The sequence below is a fragment of the Scardinius erythrophthalmus genome, assembly GCF_964197995.2.
Source record: "Scardinius erythrophthalmus genome assembly, chromosome: 1".
Lineage (NCBI taxonomy): Eukaryota > Metazoa > Chordata > Actinopteri > Cypriniformes > Leuciscidae > Scardinius > Scardinius erythrophthalmus.
Window position 1 is genome coordinate 23,193,627 of NC_138221.1, and position 15,110 is coordinate 23,208,736.

The following is a 15,110-nucleotide window of genomic DNA, read 5'->3' on the forward strand; positions in this document are numbered from 1 at the left end:
GGAAGGTTTCTAGACAGATTGAGAAACCAACTGATACTAAAAAACTGTTTGTAGAAATGTTTTTATTTTCTGAAACTGTCTAGCTCAAAGAGTACCATAGTTGAAGAATTACCCATAAGTTATGAAGGAGTTTAGAATTGGTCATTTCTACCCAGAAAGATGGTACATACAGAATAATACAATTTACTGTAATCTCCTATATATGAGTGGCTCCAGGGGCGTAGTTTGTGGGGGGGTTGGGGGGGAGATAACCCCCTCAATATTTAAATCTATGCATTACAACCCCCCCCAATATTTATACCACGATCACATGAAAAATATGCAGACCCAAACTTCAACCCCCCCAATGTTCAAACCAAATCTACGCCCTTGAGTGGCTCAGTCAAACTGAGACGGTTAAAGGGATACCAAGGACGGCAAGAAAAGGAGGTGGGAATACGAAGTTATTATAGTATACATGAATAGGAGCATTTATAGTTCACTCTTTCAACTAGAAAATCATAAACTATATGAACTGGGAAACACACAAAAGTATATTGTATACATATAACATGCTTATATTCTAAGTAAATTTTCAAAGTTCGTGTATGCGTGTGCGTAAAGGTGCAGGGAGAGTTCGTAATCTCTCTGGAGCTGGCAAACATGACTCGCGTGGAATGTCTGCTTTTCCTGGGTAAACTCAGCAGGCCCATAAAAGGTGTCAGGCAGGGGGTAATTTGGCCTAGACTTTCTGGCGTTTCAGGCCATAGTTAAAAGCTTTAGTAATCTTAGCAAAGAATGTATTTAGAAGGAATGAATGAAAGAGTCATGATGCTTGTCCATCCGTTACAGTTTATTTGCTCAAACTGGTGTTACTGAGCTTTCTTGTGTATCAGCCCTGGGACTTGGAGACGGCAGTTCTCTCAGTCTCTCCCCACCGTTTATTTGTTATACCCCTTTCACCCCTAGATCTTTTTTAAAAGGGGTACGTATTACGTAACAATGGTTAGTCCTTATTTTCACTTAATTTGACCAATGTTCTAAACACGGCATCAATCCCGGGACATGTTTGCGTTCACAATCAAACGAACCCGGGTCAAATCCCGGGTCACTTTATCCGTGTACTTTCCGGAATCTCTGTGTGAAACGCAAATTTCAAACAAAAAAAAAAAGACCCGGGATTTATGCCGGGATCGATGCTGTATTCGGGACCAAGTAACATTGCCGTGTTCATCCCGGAATGCGCACTGTGTGAACAAAAGCCGTAATAATGCTGTGTCGTAGTGATGACGCTGAAGGCACTCTGGCAATTTGCCGGCAGTTTCCCGGGTTCAAAGCGCTGTGTGAAAGGGGCTATGGTGTGAATGAAACATCAAACTGAGTCAAACAAACTCTTTGAAATGTATATATGATACTGAATATCATGGGTGAAACTGTTAATAATGTAGACAGACAGCAATCTCATTCAATGCCAGTCATGTGTGCAGTGAAATATAATTTAGTTAAGCATTTAAAAGCTCTGTTGAGAAGTTTAAAACACAGTAAGCTCAAAAAGCAATCATATCAGGATACCTCATGAATTTCAGAATTAAAATGAAGAAATTGCTCTTAATTCAAGCAGAATCAGCAGAAAATTAAAAAATGACAATAATAAGATGTTGAAAAAATTAGTAAAGAGTTTAATCAATATTACATGAAGCAAATACAAACATTAAGTGAAAGCGAATTAGACAGATCTCTCTCTTTACTGACTTATAAGAGCCAAAGCATCTCAAGAGAAGAAGAGAAGAAAAGAGTCCAGTTTCAAAGATACTATACTATACAAAGAAAGTATATCTTGCGTTTCCATGGAAGAGTAGAAATTAAAGTGAAACTACATGCTCTAATGAAAAACAATGAAGAACAAGTTAAAAATTAATATAAGAATTCATGTCTCTATTAAAAGTGTTAAGGTCTCTTCTTCAGCTCCTGAACTTTGCCTCCAAAGGTTTTTACAGGGTGAATTTTCTGATGCTCTTTCAGTTCATCTCTTTCTATCATGCGTAGTAAAGAAAGTCCTGCACTGAAACACACCGCCGTTCTTTTCTGCTGAAAGAAACATAAAATCAAGTGAGATTTCAAATGAGAGACAAATGTGAAATGAAAAGTGAAGCCCAAAGTCAAGATCAATGATGAGTTCAATAGTCATTTTAATCCCGTCATATCTGGTCAACAACTGCTGTGCATAATTATTCACAGACGAACACATTTTCAGTTATTTTAGAAAATGTCTTCGATCTTTCAGTGGTTATAATGTGAAGCAATGGGGTCCACCTTCTTCAAGTCCCAAAATGTGCAAGCATCCTTCACAAAAGTAATCCATCCGGCTCCAGGGGGATAAACAAAGTCCTTCTAAGGGTAATCCGTGTGGTTTTGTCGTAAAAATATACATATTTAAAACTTTATAAACGAAAATAACTGGCTTCCGGATGCTGGTGTATGACGTAGGACGTAGTGTAGGAAGCGTTGTGACGTAGAACGAACGTGACAGTGCAGCCAGAGAGCAGAGCAAAACAAAACTCTACATTCGTTCTTCGTCACGATGCTTCCTACGCTACTTCTTACGTCATACACCAGCATCCAATTCCGTGAACACACAAACACGACACACAAACACGACCCACAGATAGACGCCCACCAGTATTGTACAGACAGTGCGCCAGTATCAAGTTCTCTGCTTAGACTGCTGCCCCCGCGACCCGGCCCCAGATAAGCAGAAGAAGATGGTATGGTATGGTACAAAATAAATGCCATGATCACTAGATTTTATACAGGTTTTACTATAATGATTTTTTTAATGGTGATCACCAACCAACCAGGATCACGCCTATTTTCGAGGACATGTAGCAGAGTCGCCAAGGAAGCAAAAGAGAGAATTAAAACATCAACGCGACAGGCAAATCAGCAAGATCAAAGTCAATATAGGAGTAACTTTTCCCAGATGGAAAGAGCTCATGAGGAGCAAAGATTTTAAAACGGACGCCGAAGTTGCCTGCTTTCTTCTCAACAGGTAATTCAGCCTGTGTAAATTCGAAGTTTTATAGTTGCTTGTCTAACCATAGCATAGTTGTGCATAACGCCAGAACGACCTCTAGTACAACTTGCGTTACTTTTCCTTGCGTCAATGGTGAAAAAGTATTGTTTACCTTGTAACAAATCTGTGCTGCGACGGATCACAGGTGATAGTTTTAAAGGAGCAATTGGACGGAGTCGAACTGGAAACCATGTTAATCTTGGAATAATACGGCCACCGTAGGAGTTAAAAATGCCTCGAAATTGAAAAGAACAGAAACTAATATTCACTGGGTAGTCATATACAATTTCATCGCTAGATGGGGGAAAATATCACACAGTGTAACTTTAAAGGAGAACTCCGGTCAATTTTAACATTAACATCCTGTTTTCGGTCGAAGGCCATAGTAATCGATTGTCGAGTTCACGTGCGTGATCATAGGTAACTAAACCTAACCTATGCGCGAAACAATCGATTACTATGGACTTCGACCGAAAACAGGATGTAAATACAGGTATGAGCGCTGGCTGAAATAACATAATTTTTATCCATATCTTTCACATCTACTGCAGTCAGATTCACCCGCGTTCACTCTGAAGGTATCACTCACATGGCTGTGCACTTGTAATGACACATCAAGGATGTTAAGAAGCTAAAATCAGGTTTAAAACTTGCCCTATTGAAGTCAACAGGGTGCAAATTTTAAAAAGAGGATAACATGGTGTAGGCAACACCGATTTTTGCCGTTGTTCTCTGTATTGACAGCACTCCAAATTTACAAAAAAAATATCTCAATGTTAAAATTGACAAGAGTTCTCCTTAAAAGTTACTGTACTCTGCCTTTCTATTGTCAGCAAAAAAGTGAGAAGTCATGCCAAGGCAAAAGGCAGTTACTTCCACATTATCAATATTTGGTTTTATCACCATTAACAAAATCATTAAAGACCATTCTAAATAGATCTGTAAAAGACCACTGTATAAAATCCAGTGATCATAGCATTTATTTTGTATGATAAACAATTACTTATAGCCAGTGCTTAATTTGTAAAGTGTGTGCAACAAGCAAGAAGATGTGCATTTGTAAATCCGTTGATGTGTGTATTGATTTTTATTAATAAACAAATGTTTTCTCTGACAGTGTCGACTCGGCTGCAAAGATGAAATTGACGATCGCCATCTCCGTGTGAACGCGCCTATAGAGAGAAATGCACATAAATAGGCCTAATGGATTACATAATAAGAGAGTAGCCTTTTTCTTTTTTCGTTTTAAATTATTTAGTTCAAAGACATTTCAAGCTTTGTGTATTTGATGTATTTTTCGTTAAGTTAGGATAAGATGCGCTCCTGTTCACGAGCAATGCAAGTGACCGCGCGGGCGCCTCCATGATGGTCTGTTATATTTGACTTCTTATTCATTAAATCCAGGCAATTGGTTGATGACAAATTTATTAAAATTAAGATACAATTTATACAAAACGAAATTCACTTTATAGAAAGGCTTTCTAAAAAATAAAACTTGATGAAGTGGTCAAAATCATGTCTGACCCACTCCAGGTCTCATATTGCGCATCCTATCTTACTCGGTCTTGCTGTTCACTTTTCATAAATCAACATAAATGGAAAAAAAAAAATAAATAAATAACATTATAATATTTTAACAAATATGAAACTAAATGCGCCTTTTTAATGGCTACAACAGTATATTAGGCCTAAATACTCTCTATTTGTAGGCTACAAATTGCTGCACATTCATTTAATTCTGAATTCTAAATTATGCACACACAAGTTGAAAGGCATTTGTTCAAATCAAGTTCACGGATAATTGTGCGTGCATTTATTAATCATTATGATACTAAAATCAAAGTAGGCTATGCTATGTAGCCTATAAAATCAGATGAGCCCAGAATATGAACGCAATTACATGTTAAGCATTTTCCTCCCGAAAACCATTATAAGAACGTTTAATGTGGCTTAATGCAGATTAGAATGTCCGCTTATTTTGTCGAAATAACGAGATACTATGTCGATACTAGGCTACTGCTGTGTCCACCGTGGTCTCCACATTCTTGATCAGCTGAAACGATTTTTGCTTGTTTGGGATCTGACTGGCCAGCGTATTTGAAAAAGTTAAGCAAACTTTTTTGTCTTTTTGACATTTTTCCCCTGAGTGAAACAATCGAGGCTAACAGCAAACTCAACTAGTAGGCTACAACAAGTCATGTGTCACAAACATTAAACACTAGGCTACACAAACAGTAATTTTATTTTTTTCATTTAGGCAATTAATTTTCCTTGGTGACACAGGAGGTGCCGGATCCAATAAAAAAGGTTCCGGATCCAACGCCGGAGGTGACAGAACATGTTCCGGCTCAAATTAAGCCCTGCTTATAGCCATCCTGCTATCCTGTGCTTTGGTTGCATTCTAAAGGCATTATTAATACATTAGACATGACAACATAGCTCCAATCTATCTTCAATTGGAACCGAATGACGTGCTAAGCACGCGTTCAAAATGATCACGATATAAAACAGATCCTCGCGCACATTCGACCCGGGGACTGGTTTATAGTGGTGGATCTGAAAGACGCATACTTTCACATTCAGATAGCCCTCATCACAGGCGCTTCCTGAGATTCGTGTTCAAATGTGTTGTGCTCCTCATATTCACGGTCATGAAAAACAGTCCTTTTTGAGACTATCAGTGGTGAGCACGTTCTGGACTACCTCGACGACTAATGCATTTATAGCACAACATTCTGTGTTCTGCGTCTTTTCATTATGCAGTGGTTTCAGCTGTCTACCCTATTATTGTGCTTGTGCACTTCGCTCGTCCCGCGTATTTATTCCGGATGCTGTTATAGGTATAACCCGCTTGTAAGAGCTGGTTTGATGTTGTATGCACCAGTACACTTGTAGCTTCATTATAAACACTGCCTGTGATTATATTAGTCCCGCGCCGACTCTACCATGTTTAGGGCGATGCTGAAGGCGCCGGCGAAGTTAAACCCATGGGTGTTTCAAACAGGTCCGGTACCCGAACTGGGTGAGGCGGGGCTTTAGTTTTTAGTTGTATTCATCTTCTACATCATGACCACGTTTGTGCAGGACAAAGCTCTGGGAACATCAGAAGTTACAGGGACTGATGGAAGCTGTACAAAGTAGGCAACACTGTAATTTCAATTTTGATTGACAGTAAAACAAAGGCAGAACAATGTACAATCTGATAAGTAGCATTATTTGATAGAACACCGGCACAGTAACTTCATATTGACATGCGTACCGTAACTGAATTTGAGCGTTCCAAAACAAAGCCTACTGCTCTTTGGTGGTATTACTGTTATAGTGTTCTACCTTGGTTTCTCTTGGGCTTTTGGAAGTTACTGTTAAGACAACCAATTCATTTCTCGAAAAAAAAACAAACAAACAAAAAAAAAAAAGAATTGACTGAATTTTTATCCACATCATAAAGGATGAATTTTTATCCACATCATAAAGGATGTATTGAACGTGGAAAAATATTAATAACTAATTTTCAACCAAAATGAAGTTATGGTCTTTTGTCTTTGCACGGCAGTTGTACACACCAAGCACTTTACAATCACATCAGGTGTCGGCCTCATTCACAACCAGGGGTGCGTTTCCCGAAAGCATCGTTAGCCAACTATAGTTGGCCAACGATGCTTTCAATACAAACGTACCCCTGGATGATTCAACAGCAGCCACAGTGAAACAGCGCCAACTATAGGTGGAGATAGAGAGATTTGACTGTGACTAACTTACACAGAAGAGATTTTGTTCCTCGGCACATAAAAATGAACTACTTACCGTGATCTCAGACAGTGATGATGTGGTTTCTGCACTGTATGGATCTTCATGTGTATCTTCAGGAGACATTTAATAGAGAAACTCTTCCCGCACTGATCACACGTGTGCAGCTTCTCTCTGCTCTGGATCCTCTCATGTGATTTCAGAGATGATGAATCACTGAATCTCTTGTCACAGTGTGAACACTTGTAAGGTTTTTCTCCAGTGTGGATCCTCTCATGTGTTTTCAGAGCTGATAAATCACTGAATCTCTTGTCACAGTGTGAACACTTGTAAGGTTTTTCTCCAGTGTGGATCCTCTCATGTGTTTTCAGATTTGATGGATCACTGAATCTCTTGTCACAGTGTGAACACTTGTAAGGTTTTTCTCCGCTGTGGATCCTCTCATGTGCTTTCAGATTTGATAACTGACTGAATCTCTTGTCACAGTGTGAACACTTGTAAGGTTTTTCTCCAGTGTGGATCCTCTGGTGCAGTTTTAAACATTTCGCTGTCATAAAAGTCTTCTCACACTCACAGCACACGTACTCTCTCAAACCAGTATGAGTTTTCTGATGTGTATGTAAAGATTGCTGGTGTGAAAAACTCTTTCCACACACAGAACATGAATATGGCTTCTCCTCAGTATGAACTGTCAGGTGTGCCTTCTGGTGTGATGCCTGGGCAAATGCTTTGCCGCAATGATCACATGTGAACGGCTTCTCTCCAGTGTGAACCCGAATGTGAATCTCAAGACTTTGTTTGGTTGTGAAACTATTCCCACATTGATCACATGTAAATGGCTTTTCTCCTGTGTGAACTCTCATGTGAATCTCCCGATTCTGTTTGTGTTTGAAACTCTTCCCGCACTGATCACACGTGTGCGGCTTCTTTCCGCTGTGGATCCTCTCATGTGTTTTCAGATTTGATAACTGACTGAATCTCTTGTCACAGTGTGAACACTTGTAAGGTTTTTCTCCACTGTGGATCCTCTCATGTGTTTTCAGATTTGATAACTGACTGAATCTCTTGTCACAGTGTGAACACTTGTAAGGGTTTTCTACAGTGTGGATCCTCAAATGTATTTTCAGATGTGATGATTGACTGAACCTCTTGTCACAGTGTGAACACTTGTAAGGTTTTTCTCCAGTGTGGATCCTCTCATGTGTTTTCTGAGATGATGGCTGACTGAATCTCTTGTCACAGTGTGAACACTTGTAAGGTTTTTCTCCAGTGTGGATCCTCTGGTGCTGTTTTAAACATTGCGCTGTAATAAAAGTCTTCTCACACTCAAAGCACATGTACTCTCTCACAGTCACACCAGTATGAATTTTCTGATGTGTATGTAAAGAGCTCAGCTGTGAAAAACTCTTTCCACACACAGAACATGAATGTGGCTTCTCCTTAGTATGAACTGTCAGGTGTCTCTTCAGGTTTGATGACCCAATAAATGTTTTTCCACACTGATCACATGAGAACGGCTTCTCTCCAGTGTGGATTAACATGTGAATCTCAAGACTTTGTTTGGTTGTGAAACTCTTCCCAGGTTTGACATGATGTTCCTCCTCCACTTCACTCAGTTCTTCTCTCTCCTCCTTCACTTCTCTCAGTTCGTCTCTCTCCTCCTTCACTTCTCTCAGTTCTTCTCTCTCCTCCTTCACTTCAATCAGTTCTTCTCTCTCCTCCTTCACTTCACTCAGTTCTTCACTCTCCTCCTTCACTTCACTCATTTTTTCACTCTCCTCGTTTTCTTCCATCAGGTCTGAAATGAAAAAAAAGTTTAATTGCATCAGTACATGTGTCACGTTTAGTGTCTGTGTTCATGTTATGTTTGCCTGTGAGACCCAGTTTGCCCACGTTTTTCTGTGATTTAATCCCTAGCTGTGTCCCAGTGTGAAGGCTGCATTGACGAAGGCTAAAGTGACGCCAAATGCACCCTTTGTTTCCCAGTGAAAGAAAGGTTACATAAAAGGATCCTTGGTGGCCTAACAATGCACCGCTGTGTTAATATTTTTCATAAGTACCCTTTTCTGCTTTATTAGAGCAATTCTGGAGAAAATTGGTCTGCTGGGGAAGGCAACTCCCATACAGGCCGAAAAAAAATAAAAGTTACATTACGTTACTCTTTGTTGCATTTGTTCTCCAAACTGCTTGCCCTATGTCAGATCGCTGAGATACTGGAGCCGTAATTGCAAGTGTCCTGGGACAGGTGAGGGTGTGAGTGGGAAACCCACTACTGAAACTTGGCAGTGGTTTGTCCTCATGGATGAGGTGTTGGGACAGAGCCACTCCACCAACCCCCCTGTCCTCATTTCCTCAATCCCTGAGGACACACCAGGGCTGAGTTTAGCAGTGACTTATAATCAGGTGCGACTTATATATCAAAATTAATTCAGACTGAGATGAACCAAGAGAAAACATTACCGTCTACAGCCGCGAGAGGGCGCTCTAGTTGGCGGAGTTGTTCAGAAGCGACACCAAGGGAGGAAGAAGATGTTTTGGAATGAGATCGCGGGAGCTTGGTGAACTTGTTTACTGGTAAATTTCTTGTTGGACTCGCTGGCTTATGTTAATTTAGCCTATTCAAGCCTCCCAGGTAGGCTATATGTTCTTTTTTGCTATTGTGTAGCTGAATAACTGTTAATGTGTTGCGTTAACACACCGAACACCTATTCAGCCTGTTGTTCTGTGTGCTGCTGTGTAACGTTAGTTGAATAACTTGCCTTTCCTGATAAAAATGTCTGTTCTTGGTCTTGGATTTTGCGAAATAAATTTCTAAATAAATGCGACTTATAGTCCAGTGCGACTTATATATGTTTTTTTCCTCTTCATGACGCATTTTTTGACTGATGCGACTTATACTCCGGAGCGACTTATAGTCCGAAAAATACGGTAGTCATTTCCTACTACTTAACACTGAAAATTCTAATTATTGAACAAAAAATCTTCCTCACGTAATAATCTAGAATACTGTCTAACACTTGATGGCTGCTCTGTCAAGTCTTCGTCGTCGGTTAGGAACCTGGGTGTGCTCTTTGATACCAATCTTTCATTTGAAAGTCACATGTCTAGTATCTGTAAAATCGTATTTTTCCATCTTAAAAATATATCCAAATTACGTCATATGCTCTCATTGACAAATGCAGAACAATTAGTTCATGCCCTCATGACATCAAGGCTAGATTATTGTAATGCTCTACTGGGTGGTTGTCCTGCACGCTTAATGAACAAACTACAGCTAGTTCAAAACGCAGCAGCTCGAGTTCTTACCAGAACCAGGAAGTATGACCATATTAGCCCAGTTCTGTCAAAACTGCACTGGCTCCCTATTAAACATCGCATCAATTTTAAAATATTGCTGATTACTTACAAAGCACTGAATGGTTTAGCTCCACAGTACTTGAGCAAGCTCTTAACACTTTATAGTCCTTCACGTCTATTGCGATCTCAAAATTCCAGCCAGTTGATAATATACCTAGATGATACCTAGAATATCAAAATCGACTGCTGGATTTAGGTAGATCCTTTTCCTATTTAGCGCCAAAACTTTGGAACAGGCTTCCTAACATTGTCCGGGAAGCAGACACACTCTAAGTTCAAAGCCAGATTAAAAGACACATCTCTTTGACCTAGCATACACATAACACATTATATACTTTAATAATTCAATGTTAGGCTGCACAGATTAGGTCAGCTGGAACCGGGAACACTTCCCATAAATCCTGATGTACTTGTTACATCATGAGAAGAATGGCATCTATGCTAATTTTAGTGTCTTTGTTTATCCCGAGGTTTTCCTGCAGCCTGCCGGATCCAGGCCGTATCCAGATCTGATGAAGGACCTGCGCCTGGACCCGATGACAACGCAGTGCTGAAGTGCCAACTAGTCTCTCCCTATGGATGATCCCTTTACCACTCTACAGATAAAGCGTTTTCGTGAAATTCGTTTCAAGTACCTACCCCGAAGTAACAAAATAAAATTCTGTATAAATTTTTTATAAGGCACCAGTACTTTGTTTAGGCTTGGTTTGTAGGGAATTACAAACCTGCACACATATATTTAAATGCACATAACTATAGAACCAATTCTTAATGCGCATGTGACCACCATCAGCGTTTCTCACAGGTTCAAGTTTAAAGTCTGTATAGAGAGAATGGTGTCGTCTTAGCGGCCCCTAATTTAATAACAAATGATCATTACGACGGAAGGGAATAAATAATCAATAACTTTAGCTGGAATATAACTTTATTAAAGAACCGCTATAAAGCCAAAACAATCTCTGTTACCTTAAATTATACGCTTATCTCTGTAAAGCTGCTTTGAAACAATCTACATTGTTAAAAGCGCTATATAAATGAAGATGACTTGACTTCAGTTCTATGCAACATACTCAGATTTAACAGATTTCTTTTTTTGACTAATTATCAAAACAAAGTATAGTCACAAAGTTATTATTACCAGAGCATGTGATCAGAGCAGGTCATTTTACCATTGTTGCCAAGCATGACTATACCAGCTCAGCAAACAGAAGTCTACTACTGAGAAATTTGACACTATTTGAGCGGACTTTGCTTTTCCAGTGCGTGATCGGTACATGATTGGAGCGTTTGGGCCGTTAAAGACAGAGCAGAACGCGCAGCGCAAACACAGAGCGGAACATTGAGCAGAGAGCGCAGCGCACCAACACACATACACACATACACACAGAGCGGAAAAGACCCTCTCATGAAAGCCACGTAAGAATGAAACCTGATCGCCAAACATGAGGGGCGGCATACCTTTGGCCATTTCAATATCAGCCGCAACAGGAAGTCATTAAAACGAGACAAAAAAAAAAAAGGTGCTGCATCAATTGCCTTTTTTTTTATGCGTTAAACATCTCAAATTAATCGCAGAGATTAGCGCGTTAATTCACCCAGCCCTATATATATAAATATATATTAGTGGTGGGCCGTTATCGGCGTTAACGCGAGACTCTTATCGCGCGATAAAAAAAATATCGCCGTTAATCTATTCCCCAAGTTGGGTTGGGAGATGGCTCTACTACACAAGCTATGATGACGCAATCTACCCGCGGCCGCGAGGTAAACCCGGCTGCAACGCATAGTCGTCGTCATCTTAAGTAAACACGGCTGAAACTGAAAGCTGCAACGTCCATTATTTGGACTTGGTTCGGATTTAAGCCGTCCGACAAACAGCAGCAAACTATCCGAGTGTGTGGGGTAACGGTTCGGTAAGTTAACACACGACTAATCCGTTCTACCACCTCAAATTCAAAACGAAACTGAAACTGATATCACTGAATACCAGCGCGCGCGTATTATTCTCAATCCAATATATCTTAGTGGTGTAACGTTAACACATAATCTCTGTCTACGCCCGATTTTAAGAATCGTTGTTGAGTTTCTTTTTAACTGAAAAGACATCAGTTAGACAATATTATAACTTTAAATTTGGGGTTTCATAAGCTCAAAGCTATAATAAACATTAGACCTACTTAAGATCTCTGCAGCTAGTGTACTTAAATTTGATTTATCTGCAAAATTATGTTGTATACTTACAGTTTTGCACAATATATGTTCTCAAAACTACATATACCCTTTAAAAAAAAATTAGCAGTTGTTTAGCAGGGTCTGTGTAACCTGTTCTGTAATGGTTTTATTATAATATACTGTATATCGTTATCGCAAATGGCTGCAATGTAGGGTAAACGTACCTATTAAGCTCACCAAAATCTACATTGAGACATTTTTAGTGCACAAGATATTGGTTTTAGTACAAGAAGTTATTTTAAAATAAAATATTAATCTCTCACACTATAATATTTCATTTTATTTTAAATGACAAAAGTATTTCAATTAAGATGTACATCATTAAATATAAAAAGTCTGGCTGTGCTTAATGGGTACGTTTTGTACCCTTTAAGCACACCCCTGTTCCCAATAAGCTCACAACAAGTTTTATTAAAAATTCTTGTTTATTTTAAACAACCTTTTTAAGGAATAATTGAAAAAAGTTTTATTTGAAGGTACAGAGTCAATCACAAAAAAACAGAACACTAAAATCAAGCAACAAGGCATTCAATTTGATCAGGTAGCCTATCCTATTCATAGTGATGTGTCATTCAAACTCATTGCAACATCTAGACTAGTCCACGTTCAGCTATGTAACCCATATTGAAAAATCAAATAACAAAACAAACCAATGTGCTCCTTAAAGGGATACTCCACTTTTTTTGGAAATAGGCTCATTTTACAACTCCCCCAGAGTTAAACAGTTGAGTTTTACAGTTTTCAAATCCATTCAGCCGATCTCCGGGTCTGGCGGTACCACTTTTAGCATAACCGGACAAGACCATTAGCATCTCTCTCAAAAAAATGACCAAAGAGTTTCGATATTTTTCCTATTTAAAACTCGACTCTTCTGTAGTTACATCGTGTAATAAGACCGACGGAAAATGTAAAGTTTAAATTTTCTAGGCTGATATGGCTAGGAACTATACTCTCAAAATCGCACCTTTTCATTTTCCGTCCATCTTAGTACACGATGTAACTACAGAAGAGTCAAGTTTTAAATAGATCATTTTTTTGAGAGAGATGCTAATGGTCTTGTCCGGTTCAATTCATTATGCTAAGCTATGCTAAAAGTGGTACCGCCAAACTCAACTGTTTATCTCTGGGGGAGTTGTAAAATGAGCTTATTTCCAAAAAAAAGTGGAGTATCCCTTTAACTCTCTGGGTCAGAGCTTTCCTGTCTACTCCAAACTTCTTGGACAGATACGACAGGTTTCTGATGGCTCCTTTGTATGACATGCCTCTTTCATCTTTGGGCATACACTATAGTTTCGTCTAGCTTTTGTCATCTTAAGACTGTGAAAATAAGTTTATTAATCATTTTTTTGAAGATTAACATAGTGACAACCATCAGTTAATATTTAAATTCTGATTATTAAGTATTTACATAGACGTTTAATGTGGGTGAGCTTAAAGGGAGCACACACTGTGCTTAATTGGAGCAAAAACATTTTTTAATTAATAAATATTAAATTAAAATTTAAAGGAAAATATTTAGCTAAATTAATAATCTAGGTAATGTATTAAGTTTATACCAATTTTAATATGAACAACTATTATAGACAATATCTATGAAATTATGCTTTTTCTAATTGATGTCACACTGAAGCTGTGTGATTGTCATAGTAGTGCACCCTTTAAGCTCACCTAACAATAATATGAATTCTTTAAAAATTACAGCAGTTTAAAACCAAAGACTATCAATAAAATGTAAAATTATAATATTATGGATTTAAAAGTACAAGCCATTAATTCCTGTGAAGTAATATATTAATGTAGCACACAATCTTATACAGCTAGTAAGCTAGCTATGTTCGTAGCATCTGGGCTATGTTGCTAAAACTATCTTTTAGATCTAACTGTAATTATTTCCCACATCCAGGTTCCAGGTTATAATATTCAAAAGTCTAAACATTAATCTCTTAATTTTGCAATAAGAAGATGTACTTCTTCAAAATAAAGGCTTAAACATATAAAAAATGCACATCTGAGGGGCTCCTCTTCTGGTGAAAGTTTTCAGACAGCTTTGAAAATAGCCGCCAGACAGTGTGAACACATGGACACACATATCTCAGTGTGCAATGGTCTGATTGGTTTAAAATTACAGGAGGTATATAGTAACAAACACATCAATTGGTTAATACATCAAATAGGATAATACATTGCTGTTTCTTTTTATAATCTGAGCTCCAAGATGGTAGTGTGCTTAATGGGTACTTGAGCTTAATAGGTACGTTTACCCTATATCAATATATAGATTTTAGGCCATATCGCCCATCCCTAATTGATAGCCTATAGTAGTTGATAATAACATAGGCCTATGTTGCCTACGGACGGTAACAGTACAGAAGTAACCTTTTACAGTCTATGAGTGGAACAGCTTTCTCAAGCAGTTTGTGATGCATTTTGGAAACAGTTCCTGAGATGAGCCCCTAGTCTAATGCGCCACCTGGCTTGAGAAACCCGTTCTCAAAGACTTAGCCTACTTTTATAGTCATTATTTGGGTAGCACACATATTCTGAATGCTTTCGGCAGAATTCAAATGAGCCATTTTAATCTAGATTAATCTAGATTAATTTCAAAATTAATCTAGATTAATCTAGATTAAAAAAATTAATCTATGCCCACCTCTAATATATATATATATATATATATATATATATATATATATATATATATATATATATATATATATATATA

At 38.4% G+C, this 15,110-nt stretch overlaps 2 protein-coding genes across 3 annotated transcripts in view; one reads left to right on the forward strand and one right to left on the reverse strand.

Moving 5' to 3' along the window:
- LOC308697603 (uncharacterized protein) overlaps positions 1-15,110 on the forward strand; it is a 641,328-nt gene that overhangs the window by 28,892 nt on the left and 597,326 nt on the right. The window lies entirely within an intron of this gene.
- The window catches only part of LOC308697382 (uncharacterized protein), a 28,929-nt gene continuing 13,869 nt past the window's right edge, over positions 51-15,110 (reverse strand). Inside the window, exons 2-3 of one of the 2 annotated variants that reach the window (XM_081376562.1) lie at positions 6,857-8,597; positions 51-2,064 (exon numbers count right to left, since the gene is read on the reverse strand). In XM_081376562.1, the coding sequence (XP_081232688.1) occupies positions 2,016-2,064; positions 6,857-8,592 (1,785 nt within the window). In that variant the 5' untranslated portion in view covers positions 8,593-8,597 and the 3' untranslated portion in view covers positions 51-2,015. Of the gene's footprint in view, positions 2,068-6,856; positions 8,598-15,110 lie in introns of both variants that reach the window. The other variant, XM_081376561.1, reaches the window with a different exon arrangement.